This window comes from Protopterus annectens, chromosome 13.part0 (genome assembly GCF_019279795.1).
Source record: "Protopterus annectens isolate FY-2018-M chromosome 13.part0, PAN1.0, whole genome shotgun sequence".
Lineage (NCBI taxonomy): Eukaryota > Metazoa > Chordata > Ceratodontiformes > Protopteridae > Protopterus > Protopterus annectens.
Window position 1 is genome coordinate 369,329,340 of NC_056747.1, and position 16,378 is coordinate 369,345,717.

General features: G+C 40.0%; 1 protein-coding gene across 3 annotated transcripts in view; it reads left to right on the forward strand.

Annotated features, from left to right (window-relative positions):
- Positions 1 to 16,378, forward strand: part of CSNK1G2 (casein kinase 1 gamma 2) — a 936,064-nt gene that overhangs the window by 336,525 nt on the left and 583,161 nt on the right. For all 3 annotated transcript variants that reach the window (XM_044053978.1, XM_044053977.1, XM_044053976.1), the window contains exon 3: positions 13,325 to 13,365. In XM_044053978.1, the coding sequence (XP_043909913.1) occupies positions 13,325 to 13,365 (41 nt within the window). The remainder of the gene's footprint in view (positions 1 to 13,324; positions 13,366 to 16,378) is intronic.

The window sequence follows — 16,378 nt, forward strand, 5'->3', positions numbered from 1 at the left end:
GGTCTGCTCCGAGGCAAACTTGAACCAGTCTATTGACCTTCCTACTTTTTTCAGACATCATGCTAATCGAATAGAGTACTTGTTACATAAGCTTGATGTTCACAGACAATTGAGGTTTTATTTGGACAGAACAAAAGAATTTAGGAAATCTGATAAGCTATTCATTTCCTATGCAGACAATAAGAAAGGTTTTTCGGTATCCAAAGTTACATTGTCCAAATGGATTTCTGATTGTATGAAATTTGTATATTCTTCAGCTAAACAACCTTTAGAACGTGAGGTGAAAGCTCATTCTACCAGGGCTGTTTCTACATCTTTAGCCCACGCAGCCATACCTTTGGACACCATTTGTGCAGCTGCTATTTGGTCCAAACCTCGTAAGTTTATCACTCATTACAAAGTGGACAGGGCCTCCAGGGACAGGGCTTCCTTTGGTTCCAATGTTCTCAGGAATGTACTCCCTTGAGCCGCCCAGGATTAGGGTGCTTGGGACCCTACCCACGTGTAAAGAACAAACCGCGAGATTGAGCAACTTCACATAAAGAAGTTATGTTCTTACCATAACGTTCCATGTGAGTTGTTCATCTCGCCTTTGTTCTTACACTCCATCCCACCTTTCCCCTCCAGGTTATGGAAGAACGGGTATGACTGGTGGTCTGGGTGGTCTTGCTAGTGTCCTTCTTTCCAGACAGATTATTGTTTAGCTATTGTATATAGTTATATACTATGTACATTTTTGTAATTTGGTTGCTTAGTGTGTTTTTTTTCTTGCTGGTTCAGCAAACTAGATCTGGAGTTGGTAGGACAGCATCATGGGATAGGGACTGTGCCTCGAGCTACTCAAAGATCTTGAGCTTGGAAAGCGGCCGACTTGGAGCCGATGGATCGGCTCCGTACCCACGTGTAAAGAACAAAGGCAAGAACAACTCACATGGAACGTTATGGTAAGAACATAACTTCTTTTTTCCTACTATCCATTGTGTGTGTGTGTGTGTGTGTGTGTGTGTGTGTGTGTGTGTGTGTGTGTGTGTGTGTGTGTGTGCGCATTTGCAGACACGCGCACTTGTATATGGACTGTGTGTGAGTGTAAAACTAATCTTTTTGTCAGTGCTGACTTTACTGTTCGGATAACTGTTAGATGTTGGCACTTTACTGTTCTAAAACATACATTTAAGATGTCCGGGAACAACATTCTGAATTTCAATCTCCTGTCTTTTTACACTCTTGAGTTCATAGGTAAATACTAGTCTAGCTGCCCTTGTGGGCCATTTTAAGCCTAGCCATTTTCCCTTATGCTGCTCAAATGAATTTATTCCATTTGTTGAGATTGGCCTTGCTCATCTCATATTTAATAATTATACGTTACTCCTAATGAGAATAACTGGGATCTTACAATATATAATTTGAAGGGACCCATCCATGGGATAAAGCATTTTGGACCCCCCTGTGTCCATTAGTAGTAGAGGGGACAATCCTGTGGTAAGTTTTCTGTTTTTTTTTTTTCCCCATCTATATATTTAAGCAGTGCTTGAATATGGACTAAGGATGAGCTTTTATTTTGTATGGATGGGGAGTCTGTTCAGTGGTATCCCCTTTGAGATAAACCTGATGTCCTTCTGTTCATTTGTTGCAGTATTCATAACATGAGGGAGTCCTCCGCAGGCTGCCCCGAAAGTCCGACCAGTATACAAAAGTCTAAAGCTACTGTAAGATACTTGCGACGTCGCATATAGAATCCCTTCCAATGTCTGTCATAAAGTGTTGTCTGGTATATAGCAAACGTTGGCATGTACCATCCTCTGAACTTTTCTGATGCCACTCCGAACATCTTTCTCCGGTCATTTGCCTATCAGAGAAGTTGCGGATTCCGATTCAGATAAATGACCGGATGTGGGGTTTTTTCTTACTCTTTTTTTTTTTTTTTTTTTGTGCCACTGTTTGCTGACGTTACTTGTCATCTAGGAAGGGCAAGTGTCAGTGTGGAAGTCAAATTCTCTCTTGCCTGGGCCCCCTAACAATGACCATGTATCCTGTGCTGTTTGTAAGACCCTGCATAGTCATATTGCTTCTCTTAATCTATAGCTAGAGAAACAACATTTTAAGGATTTAGCACACACCGTTGTGTCCTTCAGGGGAGCCTTTTCCAAAGAAGGCCAAGAAGTCTAGGCTTGAAGTTTCTGCTGCTCTTCCAGTTCCGGACATTTCTCCTGAGGCTGATGTTGGCCTGGAGACCTCTTTGGAGGTAGCTGGTGATTCTTCTGTGGAGGCTGCATAGGATCCTGCTAGCACATCCTCAGGGGATAGTCTTGGAAGGCCCTCGAGGCATTATGCAAATCCTGGTTCATGAGGAGGTCCCTAACAATATTGTCAAATGCAGGCTGACGTTTGGTCCCTCATCCTTCCACCATATGGTTGTTCCACTGAAGAAGCAACAGAAAACTAAGCATTCTTTTTCTCCTCCTTAGGAGCAATCCAATGATTGGCAAGCCTTTTCACAAGGACTATTTAACATCTTCATGGCCCTTAGGCAATCCACAGGAGTTTCTCTTCCTTCTCCTTCCCTTTCTCCAGTTTCTCCCCAAAAAAAGGATCAGAGTTGAGAATTCCTCTGAGGATGATTCTTCTGTGGATGAGTGTTTGGCATACTCTACCCAAATGTCTTCTCCACTGGGATATGCTTCCCCAGAGGAGGAATCAAAGGGAGCTGACTCTCCAAGGGAAGATATTACTTTTGGAGAGACCATTGTGAAAATGAGAGAATTTTTCAAGTGGGACTGCTCCCAGGTTTCAAACATACATAAAAGATGATATGATCTTTTACAGATGGATTCTCCATCTCCATCCCCATCTGTAGTACATCCAGTGCTTCCAGCTTTCTTGGATGCTCTCTCCTCTGCTACTTAGGGCCCAGATTCCCAACCTCCTGCCCCTAAAAGGCCAGGCAGGTTCTATAAAGTGCCAGAGAATTGTAATTCTTTAAGTGCCCTTCTGCAGACCCAGCTACAGTATCAGTAATTGCAGGTAAGCCCTCTAAGCTATTACCTTCTACCTTTTTCTCTACCCTTGGACAAGGTGAGCAGAGTTATGGAGAGGTTGGAGAAAAAAGGTATATACTTCTGAAACTCTGGCCTTTAGGGCCGTAAACTACCAGACTCGTATGGCTAAATATTCATTAGCCCTCCTTTCTCAAGCCACTGAGCTCCTTTCTGAGCTTCCAGACTCTAATATTAAATCCCATCTTGCTTCCATTTTTGGTTCCTCTGCCCAAGTGACACCTAATTCTGTTAAATGAAGCTATGATGCAGTGGAAGCATGTGCCGGAGCTGCTGCATCTGGCTCTGTCCTTCTAAGGTACTCTTGGCTGAGACTCCAGTCACTGCCAAATGAAATCAAAGCTAAAATTATGGATGCTTCACTAGACTGTAGGCTTTGTTTGGGTCTGCAGATGCATAACTGTACAAGTCCTTGCAAGAAAAGGGTAAGGAGCAGAGCATCAGGACTTTAAACATATTTTTCTGTCACTAGTTCCAAAATTTCAAAGGAACTGTTCTTTTAAAACCCTTTTATAAGGAAGCTGTCCAGATCTCTTCCTCCTAAGAGGAAAGGAGGTGCCAGAAAGCCTTATTCTGCCAAGTGTACTTCTATTACTTCTGCTGCTCAGAAACGGCCTTTTTCAAGCAAGCCAAGTAGTCTGTGACTACCACCTTATTTGCAGACAGTCCCCTCTATCCTTACGACTATCCCTGTCCCTCCCTGCTTGGAAATGGATCACCCAAGACTCCTGGGTCCTTTCCATTATCATCAGAGGATACTTTATGTTGTGGAAGATTTCTCCTACTTTAGAGGTATTCCACAACTTCCAAAAGAACAGTTGACTTTTCTCAGGTGATTCATACCTTGCTTTTTCAGGGTACCATTCAAGAGGTTCTACCTTCCCAAACAGGCAAGGGTTTCTACTCAACATTCCTAGTCCCCAGAAAGGATGGTCCTTGGAGACGCATTCTAGATCTGTCCCATCTAAACACCTTTTTAAAGGTACCCTCCTTTTGCATGCTTTCCTTAAACACTCTCCTTCCTCAGGCCTTTGTAGTGTCACTGGACATCAAGGATGCCCATCTTCACATCACCATTCATCCTCTTTTCAAAAAATTTCTGCACTTTGCTATTGCTTCCTCACATTTTTAGTTTTCTGCCTTGCCCTTTGGTCTATCTACGGCACCAAGGGTCTTCACAAAATGCTTATCTCCTGTCATTGCCTATTGTAGACTGTGTGGGTATTCATATTTTCCCTTACCTGGACGACTTCATATTTTCCCTTACCTGGACGACTTTCTCCTCCAAGCTCATTCTCCAGACCTACTTCTTCAAAACCTTTCAGTTTATAGTATCTCTTTTGGAAAGACTATGATTCACTTTGTTTCCAAAAATCCCTCTCTCAAATCTTCACAGGACCATGTCTTCCTAGGATGCAGAGTTCAGTTGGACAAGATGTTGGCTTACTTCTCATAAGTTCTTGTCTCTAACTGCTTACTTTCAGGCTGGCATTCTACTCCAGTCCCTGGCTACCAGGGAGTTCCTCTCTCTGCTGGGCTTTGTGGCATCCACTATTCCCATGTTACCTCTAGTGAAACTTCGCATGAGGAGACTGCAGTGGTATCTCAGGTCACTTTTGGATCCAACATGCTTATCCACTAGATTTTGTGATTCCTATCCTTCTCTGCTTGAAAAAATAATTAGTGATGGATTCAACAGGTATCCTTGAATCCAGGACTTCCCCTACAACCCACCTTCCATCTCAGTGGTTGTTCATGGACACCTCGGACATGCGATGGGGTGCAACTTCTGCCTCTTGGAAAGTTCAGGAATTGTGGGCTCCTTCCAAAATGAAGGACCACACAAATATAAGAGATGAGAGCTCTCATTTTTGCCCTGCTAACCTTTCATCGTATTTCAACCAGGTCCCGTAAAGTGGTTCACAGACAATACCACAGTTCTTTGGTCTGTCAACAAGCAGGGGAGGACCAAGTCATATTTCCTGTGCAGATTGGTTCTCAAGGCTTGGTAAGTTGGCAACTCAATTATCAGCTGACTCTTCAGGCAGTTTACATTCCTTCCAGTCAGAATGTTGTGACAAACCGATTGAGCAGGTCTGTGACTCATTCCCATGAATTAATGTTACCAAGAGATGTGTTTCTGGACATTTTCTACAGGTGCGGTACTTCTCAAGTAGATATATTTGCCTCCCCTATGAACAGACAACTTTCAGAGTTTTGTGCCGGAGTACCTGATCTTCAGGCATGGAAGACGGACTCTCTAGTCTTCTCTTGGAAGGGGATGTTTGTGTATTCTTCCATTCGCTATACTTCAGAAAGTTATGCTGAAAATGTAACAGGACCAACCAAAAATCTTGCTGGCGACTCTCTTTTGGCCAAGACAACATTGGTTCACCCTTTTTCTGCATTTAGCCAAGGACAGTCATTACAATTTACCTCACAGGGTAGGTCTACTCGCACAGGACAAGGGATCTCTAATACATCCATAAAAGTCAACCCTTCAGATGACACTGTGGGTGATAGGTGTCTGAAAGGAATCAAAACCCCATTTTCTTTGCATGTGCTACAAGGTCAGCAGAAGGACAAAAAAAAGCCGATAACAGAAAATCCTACATTTCCAAGTGAAGAGTTTTTTCAAGTGGTGTCTTTCCAGAAATCTACAACCATTGTCTGTGGATATTCCAGTGGTTTTGTCTTATCTGTTTGAACTACTGAAGACTGGGTTATCATACGCTTTGGTAAAAGCTCAACTGTCAGCCATTTCTGCCTGTCTGCCTACGAGCCCTCCATTGGTTTCTAGGTTGGAAGTCAAGCTTTTCTTGAAGGATGTCCTACATATCAGACCACCAAGGAAACCATTACCACCTCCTTGGGATTTAAACTTTCTTTTGGAAAAACTTACATTGCCTCCCTTTGAACCAGCAGTTTCGTCTTCCCTTCAACGTTGCACTTGGAAGACCGTGCTTCTTTTGGTTATCACTTCAGCCAGAAGGGTTTCAGAACTTCAGGCTGTTATAGCTTCTTCTCCTTTTACTGCTCTTCATAAGGATAGAGTTTCCCTATGCACTAATTCCTCCTTCACGTCCAGTAACCTGCTCACTTTCTTTCCCTCTCCGCAATCTTGTAGTGAGAGCCTCTTACACACTTTGGATGTGCATAGACTGCTCCAGTTTTATTTGTATAAAACCAAGTCCTTTCAGGACATCTGTCCATCTGTTTCCTACCATTCCAGGGCTCTGGGCACACCTGTTTCCAAGCAAACATTCTCCTCCTGGTTCTCTAAGGTTATTTCCATTTGTTATGTGGCTAATGGAAAAAACCCTTGCTTCTCCAGTTAAGGCTCATTCCACTAGAGCTGTGTCTTCTTCAGGTGCTTCTTTAAAGGATCTGGATACTACTTCTGTCTCAGAAGCAACCACTTGGTTTTCTGTCCACACCTTCACAAAACATTACAAGTTGGATGGTATATCTAGATCTAGAGCTGGTTTTGCCAGGGCTATTCTTCAGAAGTTTGTAGAGTGTGCTACTGCCACTCCTCTCACTCTTCTGCATGAGCTTTGGCATTCTCCCTCATGTTATGAATACTGCAACATTTTAATAGTAGGACAATAGAGTAGTTGAGTAAAATCTTACCATAAGCATAGATGTCGTTCTCTTCTGTATGTTGCAGTATTCTGTCCCTTCCACCTTCCCCCTGATGCTTGCTTGCTTTTGTTTCCTGGATGCGTTTCTCACGCTGGTGTTCTTCCTGGGACATTAAGTTCTGAGGATGGTATGTGCTGACATCTGCTATATACCCAATGCCACTTTATGACCAACATTGGGAGGGATCCTAGTTGCACATACCTTAAAGTAGCTTTAGACTTTTGTATATGGGCCAGACATTCAGGGCAGCCTGTAGTGGAATCCCTTGTGTTATGAATACTGCAGCATATCGAAGAGAAGGACATCTATGGTTATGGTAAGATTTTACGCAAGTATTCTTTCCTCCATGCTTTTCTATTGATGTTGCATGTTATGATTTCTTACAGCTTTTCATCATTTTCTCCTTTTGTTATACAGTTTGTTAATCTTGGAGTTCCTTTTCAGAGTTTTATTCTTGAATTTCAGTTATATTTAGGACAGGTGGGAAGTGACTTGTTTCTACATCTTTTTAAGTTAGTAAAAGTTGGAAGTGGATTCAGTCCATTTGCAGGGGAGTTTTGGGGAATTTTGCATAGGTCTTCTGCAAGCTGAATTAGGTTTGTCCTGAAAATGTCCCTAAAGGTGGTCGCATTTGATGATATGTGGTACCACCAAGCTTGACAGAGAAGGATGACTGATTTTGTTGTTGGATTTAATTAGCAATGAAGAGATATGTGGTGGATACAGTCACTGGTTGATTGGTGAGGACCAGATCAAGGATATTAGAACCTCTAGTGGGTAGTTCTACTTTCTGCTGCAGTGCATTGGTATTAACACAGTCTAGGAAATGCTGAGCATATCTATTTTTAGAGGTGTGTGTGTGCGCCACTCAGTGCTTAAATTGAGGTTTCCTAGCAAAATGCCTCCATTGTGTTGAGGTAATTTCCATGATCTTGAGAGGTCATTGATGGGGATCTGTAGCTACCAGTATTAATATTTCAGTTTAAGGGTAATTTGGATCTCCAGATGCTCCTAAGTAGGGTTGTGTGACATTTCTTGAGAGTTGATGGTGTTTTTAATATGTACTCTGCCTGCAGCTACCTAATGGCCTGAATGGATGATTGGTACTAAATCCTGGTACAGAGGAACTGTTGCCATTGCACTGAAACCAGTTCTCAGTAATTTACAAATATGAACATGTTTTGAGTGGCAAGAAAGCCTCAAGTTCTTGTGTCTTTGTTTAGACTCTTATCATTGAGTAGTGCCGCCATGATGTTTCTTCTTAATTTATTAAAAAAAAATTTAGTTGGGTATGACGTAGGCAGTCATGCATTTACATAAATGAAAACAAAACCTGTTGACGTAATTTTACTTGCAAACATTATGTATCACTTATGATCTATCCAGTCATTGTCAGTCAAGCATTACATAGTTCATTCAAATCCTGACTTCTTTTAAACCTCATTCCTCCTGTGCTTGTATTGTTCCCACAATTCCCATCATTTTATGTAATTTGCTCCTACCCTTTTCTAAAGATTCCAATACAAGTTGTTTTATCAATGTTACTATATTCAGTATTTCTAGCACAGTTGGTGTAGACTTAGATTTCCATTTTCTAGTAACTGCTTTTTTTTTTTTTTTCAGCCACCATAATTAGACTCAGCAAGGCTTTACTATGTTTAGGCAATTCTGATTCTGTATCATAGCTCAAAGAATCCATTTCCTTAGTTTCACCAATTTGCTCACCCAGTATCACTGACAGAGTAGTCTGTAGGGAATATTTAAACTCTGTCAACTCATTAAACTCCCAGAAAATATGTTCCCAATTACCTCTTTCTTTTCCATCACACCTCCAACATCTGCTGTCTACCTGAGGAAAAATTCTCTGGAGTCTACTTGGGGTGTAAAAATACCTATGTAAAAACTTCCAAGCAAAGATCCTAAGTCTTCTAGACTTTGTTGCATATTTGGATGACATGCATATATTCCTCCATTGATCCTTTGTGAACTGCTTACCCATTCTATCTTCCCAATCTTTTCTAACCTTCTCTGATTCATATAGTTATGCAATATTTTAAATGCTCTACTAATTATTCCTTTTTAACAGCGGTTTCTGTTGTAGGTTCTACTAAAAACTAACGGTTCTGGTTGTTAGCATAGCATCCCCCTATTTCTTTCTCTTCGCCTATATTCTGATATCAGTCCTTGACAGGGAAGGCAGTCTCCAGTCTGCAGTCCAAATAAATTCTTGATATGTTCCCATTCTATTACCTTTATCTCTCTAGTTATTTGCTCCCAATGCTTTGGTTCTTTTGCCAGTTTTCTACAGTAAATTCCAGTTCTCTCTTGCTTAATGTCTGTATCTGGAGTTGCAGTCATCCCTATTGACATAATCTCCTTTCTCCATTCCTGTGTTGGCTTAGTTGTTAGAATACTTTCTGCTACTTTATGAACATAATATTCTGTATTGTTATTATTCTCCTTAAAGATCTCCATCCAAAGTCCTAGTCTCTCCTTGTGTCTTGAGCTTCCCCTCTGTTTCATCATCATCCCTTTCCACTTTGCACAAGCAGAAACCTACAGTTCAATGTATGAGCCTTAACTGCGTAGCTGTGAAATACCCCATTCAAATTGGGTAATCACAAACTGTCTTGTTCTTTTGAAAGGATCAGCTTATCCCACTTGACTCTTGCCATCTTCCCCTCCCAGATAAAATCATCCAGCTCTTTATTAATTGCTATCCACAACTTCTCTGGTTGATAAAAATATGCCTGACTTGTGTATAAAACTAAAGGGACTAAAAGCATTTTAACTGCTTGTGTCTCGTCATCCATCTCCACATAACAGAACTACCAATTTCCCATTTTTTGTATTCTCTTGTTTAGTCTCTTCCCACATATGCTTAGCTGCCACACCAGAATCCTTTTTAATCCATACTCCTAGGTATTTGATTTTGTCTCCTTAAATATGGTAATTGCTGAACCAATTTGTGTGTGGATACATAATTTACAGCTATTGCATTTGTTTTAGTTTCATTAATTTTTGTATCCCGAAAAGATTTGAACCTGCCTGAAAATATTCCACAACACTGAAATGTCCTTTTCTGGTTTTATCAGATATAAAATAATATCTGCAAATACAGCCAGCTTTTCTTGACTACCGTACTAATTATATCCTTGAATTTCTGAGTGGCTTATTTTCTTTGCAAGTGGTTCTAAATATAATGCAGATAAAGGGGAAAGAGGACACCCCTGTCTGGTTCTTCTGCTCAAACACAAATTATCAGAGAGGGACCCACCCACTTTAACCTTATAATTTTAGCAGGGAATGCAAATGCTTCCATTGCCCTGCTCATAAACTTCCATCTTACTCTATCAAATGGTTTCTCTGCATCAAGACCCACCAGCAACAGTGGTATGTTCTTACATTCTGCTTCCCTCTGGATCATCAGTGTTATTTTATTGTTGTCAAATGTTTGCCTTGCCTCCACAAAGCCACATTGATCAATATCTATTAATTTTGGCATCACATTTTCCAGTCTTTTAGCCATTCTAGACATAGACACTTTATAATCATGGTTTTGCATTGATAGTGAAGGCAAGGTGAAAGAAATGGTAGGATCCTAAGCAAAAGACCAGCACTGGTAGAGTTTTTAGTAGAATCTAGAATAGAATCTGCCGTTTTTTAAATAAGGAATAATTAGTAGAGCATGCAAAATATTGCACATTTACTATAAGAATCAATTGGAGGGGGTTAAAAAGGATTGGGAAGAGAGATTAGATAAACAATTCACAAAGAAACAATGGGGGGTATATGTATGTCTTCCAAATATACAACAAAGTCTAGAAGACTTAGAGTCTGTGCTTGGAAGTGTTTACATGGGTATTTTTAATACCCCAAGTAGAATCCAAAGAAGTTTTCTTCAGGTAGACAGCAAATGTTGGAGGTGTGATTGGGAAGAAAGAAAAAATTAGGATCATATTTTCTTGGAGTGTAATGAGTTTGCAGACTTGAAAGATTCCCTGCAAACTAATCTGTCAGAGATGCTGGCTGAGCAAATTAGTGCAAGGAAATTAAGTTTTTGAGCTATGATACAGAATCAGAATTACCTATACCTGGTAAGCCCTTACTGAGTCTAATTATGGTGGCTGCCCAAAAAGCGATTACTAGAAAACTAAAATCCAAGTCTAAACTAACTGTACTAGAAGTAATGAATGCAGTAACATATGTAAAATAACTTGATCTTTAGAAAAGGGTGGGAGCAAATTACATAGAAGAAAAATGAGAGTAATGGGACTAATACATGCAGGGGAGGAACAAGGGTTAAAAGAAGGCAGGATGTGAGTGTTATGTAATATTTGACTGGCAGTGATTGGATAGATTCTAAGTGATGTATAATGTTTGCAACTAAAATTGTCAATATGGTTTATTTTATATAAATGTATGATTGCCTATATGTGTCACATGATAATTTAATAGACGTTTCCTGCTTAAGTAAAAAAAAAAAAAAAAAAAGACATCGCGCTCCCTTCCCATCTCTGTCTGACACACACGTGCGCACTCTCTGACTCTCTAGCAGTCAGACAGTTAGGGAATCAATGTCCCTGTACTCTGCTCCTTCTCTCACCAGGACTAAAACAGTAACACCAATCCCAAGTTTACATGACCAGCAAGACTAACCTGAACGTTCACTGCCTTCAATGAACTTCATGTTTACTGTAGTGTCACTGATGGTTAGGCACCCTTCTTATGCAAATCAGGTGGTCCGGATTCTTAGTTCAGCCCAAGAGACAAGAAAAAAAATTAAATGGATACGTTTCTGTGTACGGTCTACTTTTAAGAGGTTAGAACTGTTTACTGTTCATCTACCAGTCGTTATGGATTGCCTGAGACCAATTTTCATTTCAAGTTATTCCTCCATTTAAAGTGTAGTAGACATTTCGGATTTTAATTAACATGCCAGCTCTTTCTCTGTGGTATCTGTAAAAGTTTGTGAGGATTTTCATGGAGGTACTTTACTGATTCAGGCATCAGTCAGTGATCCTGTATGTTTTTGTATTTCTGTTTTGGAGAATTACCTTTCTAGTGGCCATTACTGCTCTCAGAAGAATTGTTGAATTCTGTCAGTCTCCTTTTTTTGTTTTTTGTTTTTTTTTTGATAAGGCTAATATGTCTTTGCATACGGATCCACCTTTTATGGCCAAGGTAGCTATATATGGTGGTTAATTGTAGCCAGTCCATTAATGTACCTGTTTTCCACACAGGTTATTCTAATAAGAGAATATTTTCCTGCTTTGCATGGATGTTCCATGCAGCTCAGATTTTACTTGCCAGAGCTTAATCTGTTGGAAAAGGATTTTCAGTTGTTTGCTTCATTTTCTAAAAAGCAACTGGGCTTAAGTTCGTGTCTCATGGTGTTTTGAGAGAATGCATTATGCTTAGATACCAAAAATTCAGTAAACCTTTGCCATGTTTGCCAAGAGCTGACTCTAAGACCATGGCTATAATTCAGGCTGTTTTCAAAAATACATCCCTGGGTAATATTTTTGCAGCAGCTAACTTAGCTTAACTGAGTAGTTTCCAAGGCATACTGCAAGCTGGCTGTGACCTCTTGGTGTAGGTCTTCCTGAGAAGCCACAATGATTAGGATTACGTTTCCAGTAAGATAAGCTTGGGACTCTGTCCTGACTGATAAGGATAGACTGCCTCATATGTTTGTCTTTTGGCTTTTTCCCGGTAAGGGGTCGCCACAGCAGAACTCCTGTCCGCTAATGATTGGCAGTAGATTTTTACGAAATGCCGAGGTGCCAGCTCGACGTCCAACCTTCAACGAAGGCACACCCATTTACGCATGCATGTCTGTCGAACGCTACCCATCCATGGTGAGGACATGCAGACTCCACACAGAAGGCACTCCCAACCAAGCCGAGAATTGAACGGGAGAACCTCTTGCTGTGAGGTAACAACGTTACTGCTGTTCCACCGTGGAATTTCCCTACTTATTAACATTAGATGTGGATAAGCAGGTCCATCCTCAACTTGCCCCACCATCCATTCCTCTGAAGTGGATATGGTCTAGAAGGACTATGATTTATTGGTCATTTGTGTTATGCCTTAGTAGGTTCCGTCAGAGATCTTGGAAGAGGAAGTTTATTTGCACTCTGTTTTGGGAGTTTATGGGTCCCTCTGCTTTCTCCAGAAGTTTAAGATGCTGAGCAGAATAAAGACACTTTTTGTTTTATTCCTGATTGTTGATGACAATGGACGTGTTTATCTAGATTTAATACTGCAGTGAGTATTTAACTTTTGTTTGGGCACTACAGGGCATTGTGTTGAAGATTAACTGTTAAGGTGAGTAAGTTGTATATTTATTCTTTCTGGTGCAACTTTCTTGTCTTCCTATGGCTAGTGCATGGTAGATATTTGTGCACCCCCCCCCCCAAAAAAAAAAGTTGCAACCACAAGAGTACTTTTTGCTTCTGTTTCTCAGCCTGAGTTAGTGAGAAGACAGGCAGGCAGGTGTAAAATAGTTGCACTTTGGCCTGGTATGGTACTTTTTTAGTGCTCTGCAGCAACACTTTTATATTTTGTGAAATATCCATTTTTTACCATATATTAATTTGTTTTCATTTTTTCCTTTTATGCAGGAAAGAATTTATACACAAATGAATACGTAGCTATTAAGCTGGTAAGTATTTTAAGAATCGTTTTCAATCTTTGTAGGTTAGCAAACCACAAACTTTCACAAAGGGTTAAGTTCCTTTCTAAAAAAACAAATCTATCCAAAAGCAAGTAAAGAAAGGCACATACACGACTTAAAGCATTTAATAAAGTGAGTGCTTTCACGTCCGGTTTGACGCTTCTTCAGACTTAGAAAGTCTGAAGAAGCATCGAACCTGACGTGAAAGCTCTCACTTTATTAAACGTTTTTAGCCGTGTATGTGCCTTTCTTTAGTCTTTGTAGTTTCCCCAAATCTGTATACTTTTTTTTTTATTTTATTGCTGTACCTTGATGAAACAAATCACTTTCTGCTTTTCATATGTATCCCTCTTACAGTGCACCAGTGATGGTACATTGAATTCCGTTTCCTCTTCATGCTTTTTCTGTTGGTTTTAGTATTACGTTTTAGGATATGTTGCATGTTACAAAGGTTTACTTTACAAAACGTTCACTTTTTGTTGTAAGAAGTGTTATGTAATTGTAGCACATGTAAACCAGAATGTGAAGATGGTTATACTTGCATTTAATTTTTGTCGGAGTTGCCCAAACTGACATCAGACCTTGTAGTCCTTTAAGAAGTAAGCACACAAGTGTCAGCATTTTGTGTAGTACAAGCAGTTCAGTAGATATTCCTGTAGGTGCACCATTAACTCCTTAACAGTTCACTCTTTTGTTAACAAAAGTATCCCCAAACTACTGACTTTGCATCTACTTCTACTACTTTCCTGCACCTCAAATGTTGTAACATTTTTTTTGTGTCTAAAAGTACCTGTAGGTAATGCAGTGGAGCAGCTGCATATAGAATTTTAAATAAAAGATCATTTTAATGTTGTAACTTAGTTCAAAACAAAACACCATATTACGTTTTTTTAAACACCTTTACTGAAGTATCGCTTATGCCACAGGCAAATTTATATTTATACAAAAGTAAGCAAGCTGTATTAACATTGACAAACGTAATACTTTACATATATTGCTATATGGATTCACTTTATAATCTTGAAATACTGAATGGTCGAATTTCAGTATCTCGAGACCATAAAGTCGAATCCACAAAACACTGACAGCCCAAAACTGTGAAACCTCAAATCGTGAACACACACACTATGCAATACACCACACTACAGAAAAAAACCCGCACATACAAACATAACACTACACATCTACAAACCTACACCACATATAAGCAGGGGAGGCAAGCCCCCTGCACCCCCATGTGGGGGGCTACACCCTCCACACCCCCCTACTTATATATACTAACTCAGAGATCGCACAAACAGAAGACTGTAAACTCACACCCAGACATTCTACAGTCCCCTCACACACACACACACACACACACACACACACACACACACACACACACACACACTCTCTCTCTCACACACACACACACACACACACACACACACACACACACACACACACACACACACACACACACACACACACACACACACACACTCACATCGTATATATGCAAACACCACCACATCCAACACTTAAACACTCATACTTTTACCTGCCTACCCACACTTACAAACACACTCACATACACTCTAACACCTACCCAAAACCCTTACAAAACACTCACCTTAAATTCCACCTAAATCCACACGCTACACCTGACACCATCCACACAATACAGTACACGTCACGTAACGTAAAGCCATAATTGCGAATTCGACTTAGCCGGATTTGCGGTTATGCACTTTCTCTGTTTTGAAGATTCGACTTTATGGTCTGGAGATACTGAAATTTGACCTTTCAGTATTTTGAGATTATAATGTGTGTGTGTGTGTGTGTGTGTGTGTGTGTGTGTGTGTGTGTGTGTGTGTATATATATATAGATATATATATATATATATATATATATATATATATATATATATATATATATATATATATATATATATATATATATATAAAATCATATAAACTAAGCAACATTAACATACAGTATTCAATTCCTGTCTCTTTGTTTTTAAACAAAAAACATCTTTATTAAACCATCACTTACAACATAAGCAGTCATACATTTATAGAAATGAAAACAAAACACACTGACAGTCCTAGTTGCAGTCATTTAACATCACAAACCAAAATGACACACTTCCAGTTGCAAATATTATACATCACTTAATCTACCCAGTCATTTTCAGTCAACATGATGCACCTTATTTTAAGTCCTGCCTTCTGGTGGACCTCATTTTTCCCCTGTATGTATAGTCTGCCAACCCACCACACTCCCAGAAAATGTTTCCAAGTACCTCTTTCTTCTCCGTCACACGTACAACATTTGCTGTCTACTTGAGGAAAAATATGTGTATGTAAACATTTCCAAGAAAAAAATCCTAAATCTAGATTTTGTTAAATATTTGGGAGACATACATATATTCATCGTTTCTTTGTGAATTACTTATCCAGTCTCTCTTCTCAATCATTTCTAACCTACTATGATTGTTTCTTATAGTTATCATGCAATATTTTATATGTTCTAATAATTATTCCATTTTTAATAGCAGCATCTGTTCTAGATTCTACTAAAAACTCTACCACTGCTGGTCTTTTGCTTATACACAAAACTCCAAACTGTGTTTAGGCCTTAGTGAGTGTGTTAGGTGGAGTCAGGAGAGAGAGAGAAGGTCCTAACAGCCTAGGCTAGCCAAGTTTGATTAGCATCTTAAGTGCCTGATGGAGATGACTGGGATTGATATGCTTATCTTGAGAGGTAGGGTGGGGTGGGGCAACACTCCTTCACAGGAGGGTCAGTGATGTAAACACAAAGCTTGAGGGCATGTTAGAGGATGAGTAAGTAACTACCTGGTGAAATCCTTAAGCACAGGTGTGCAAAATCGTGCACTCGTGGAGGGCATTATGGATCTCCTAAGTGATACGGATCATGTCTCCCTGACGAAGGGTGTGGTTAGGCTATTACAGCAGGCAAGCACCCTCATGACTGCCTCTGTGATGACCCCCC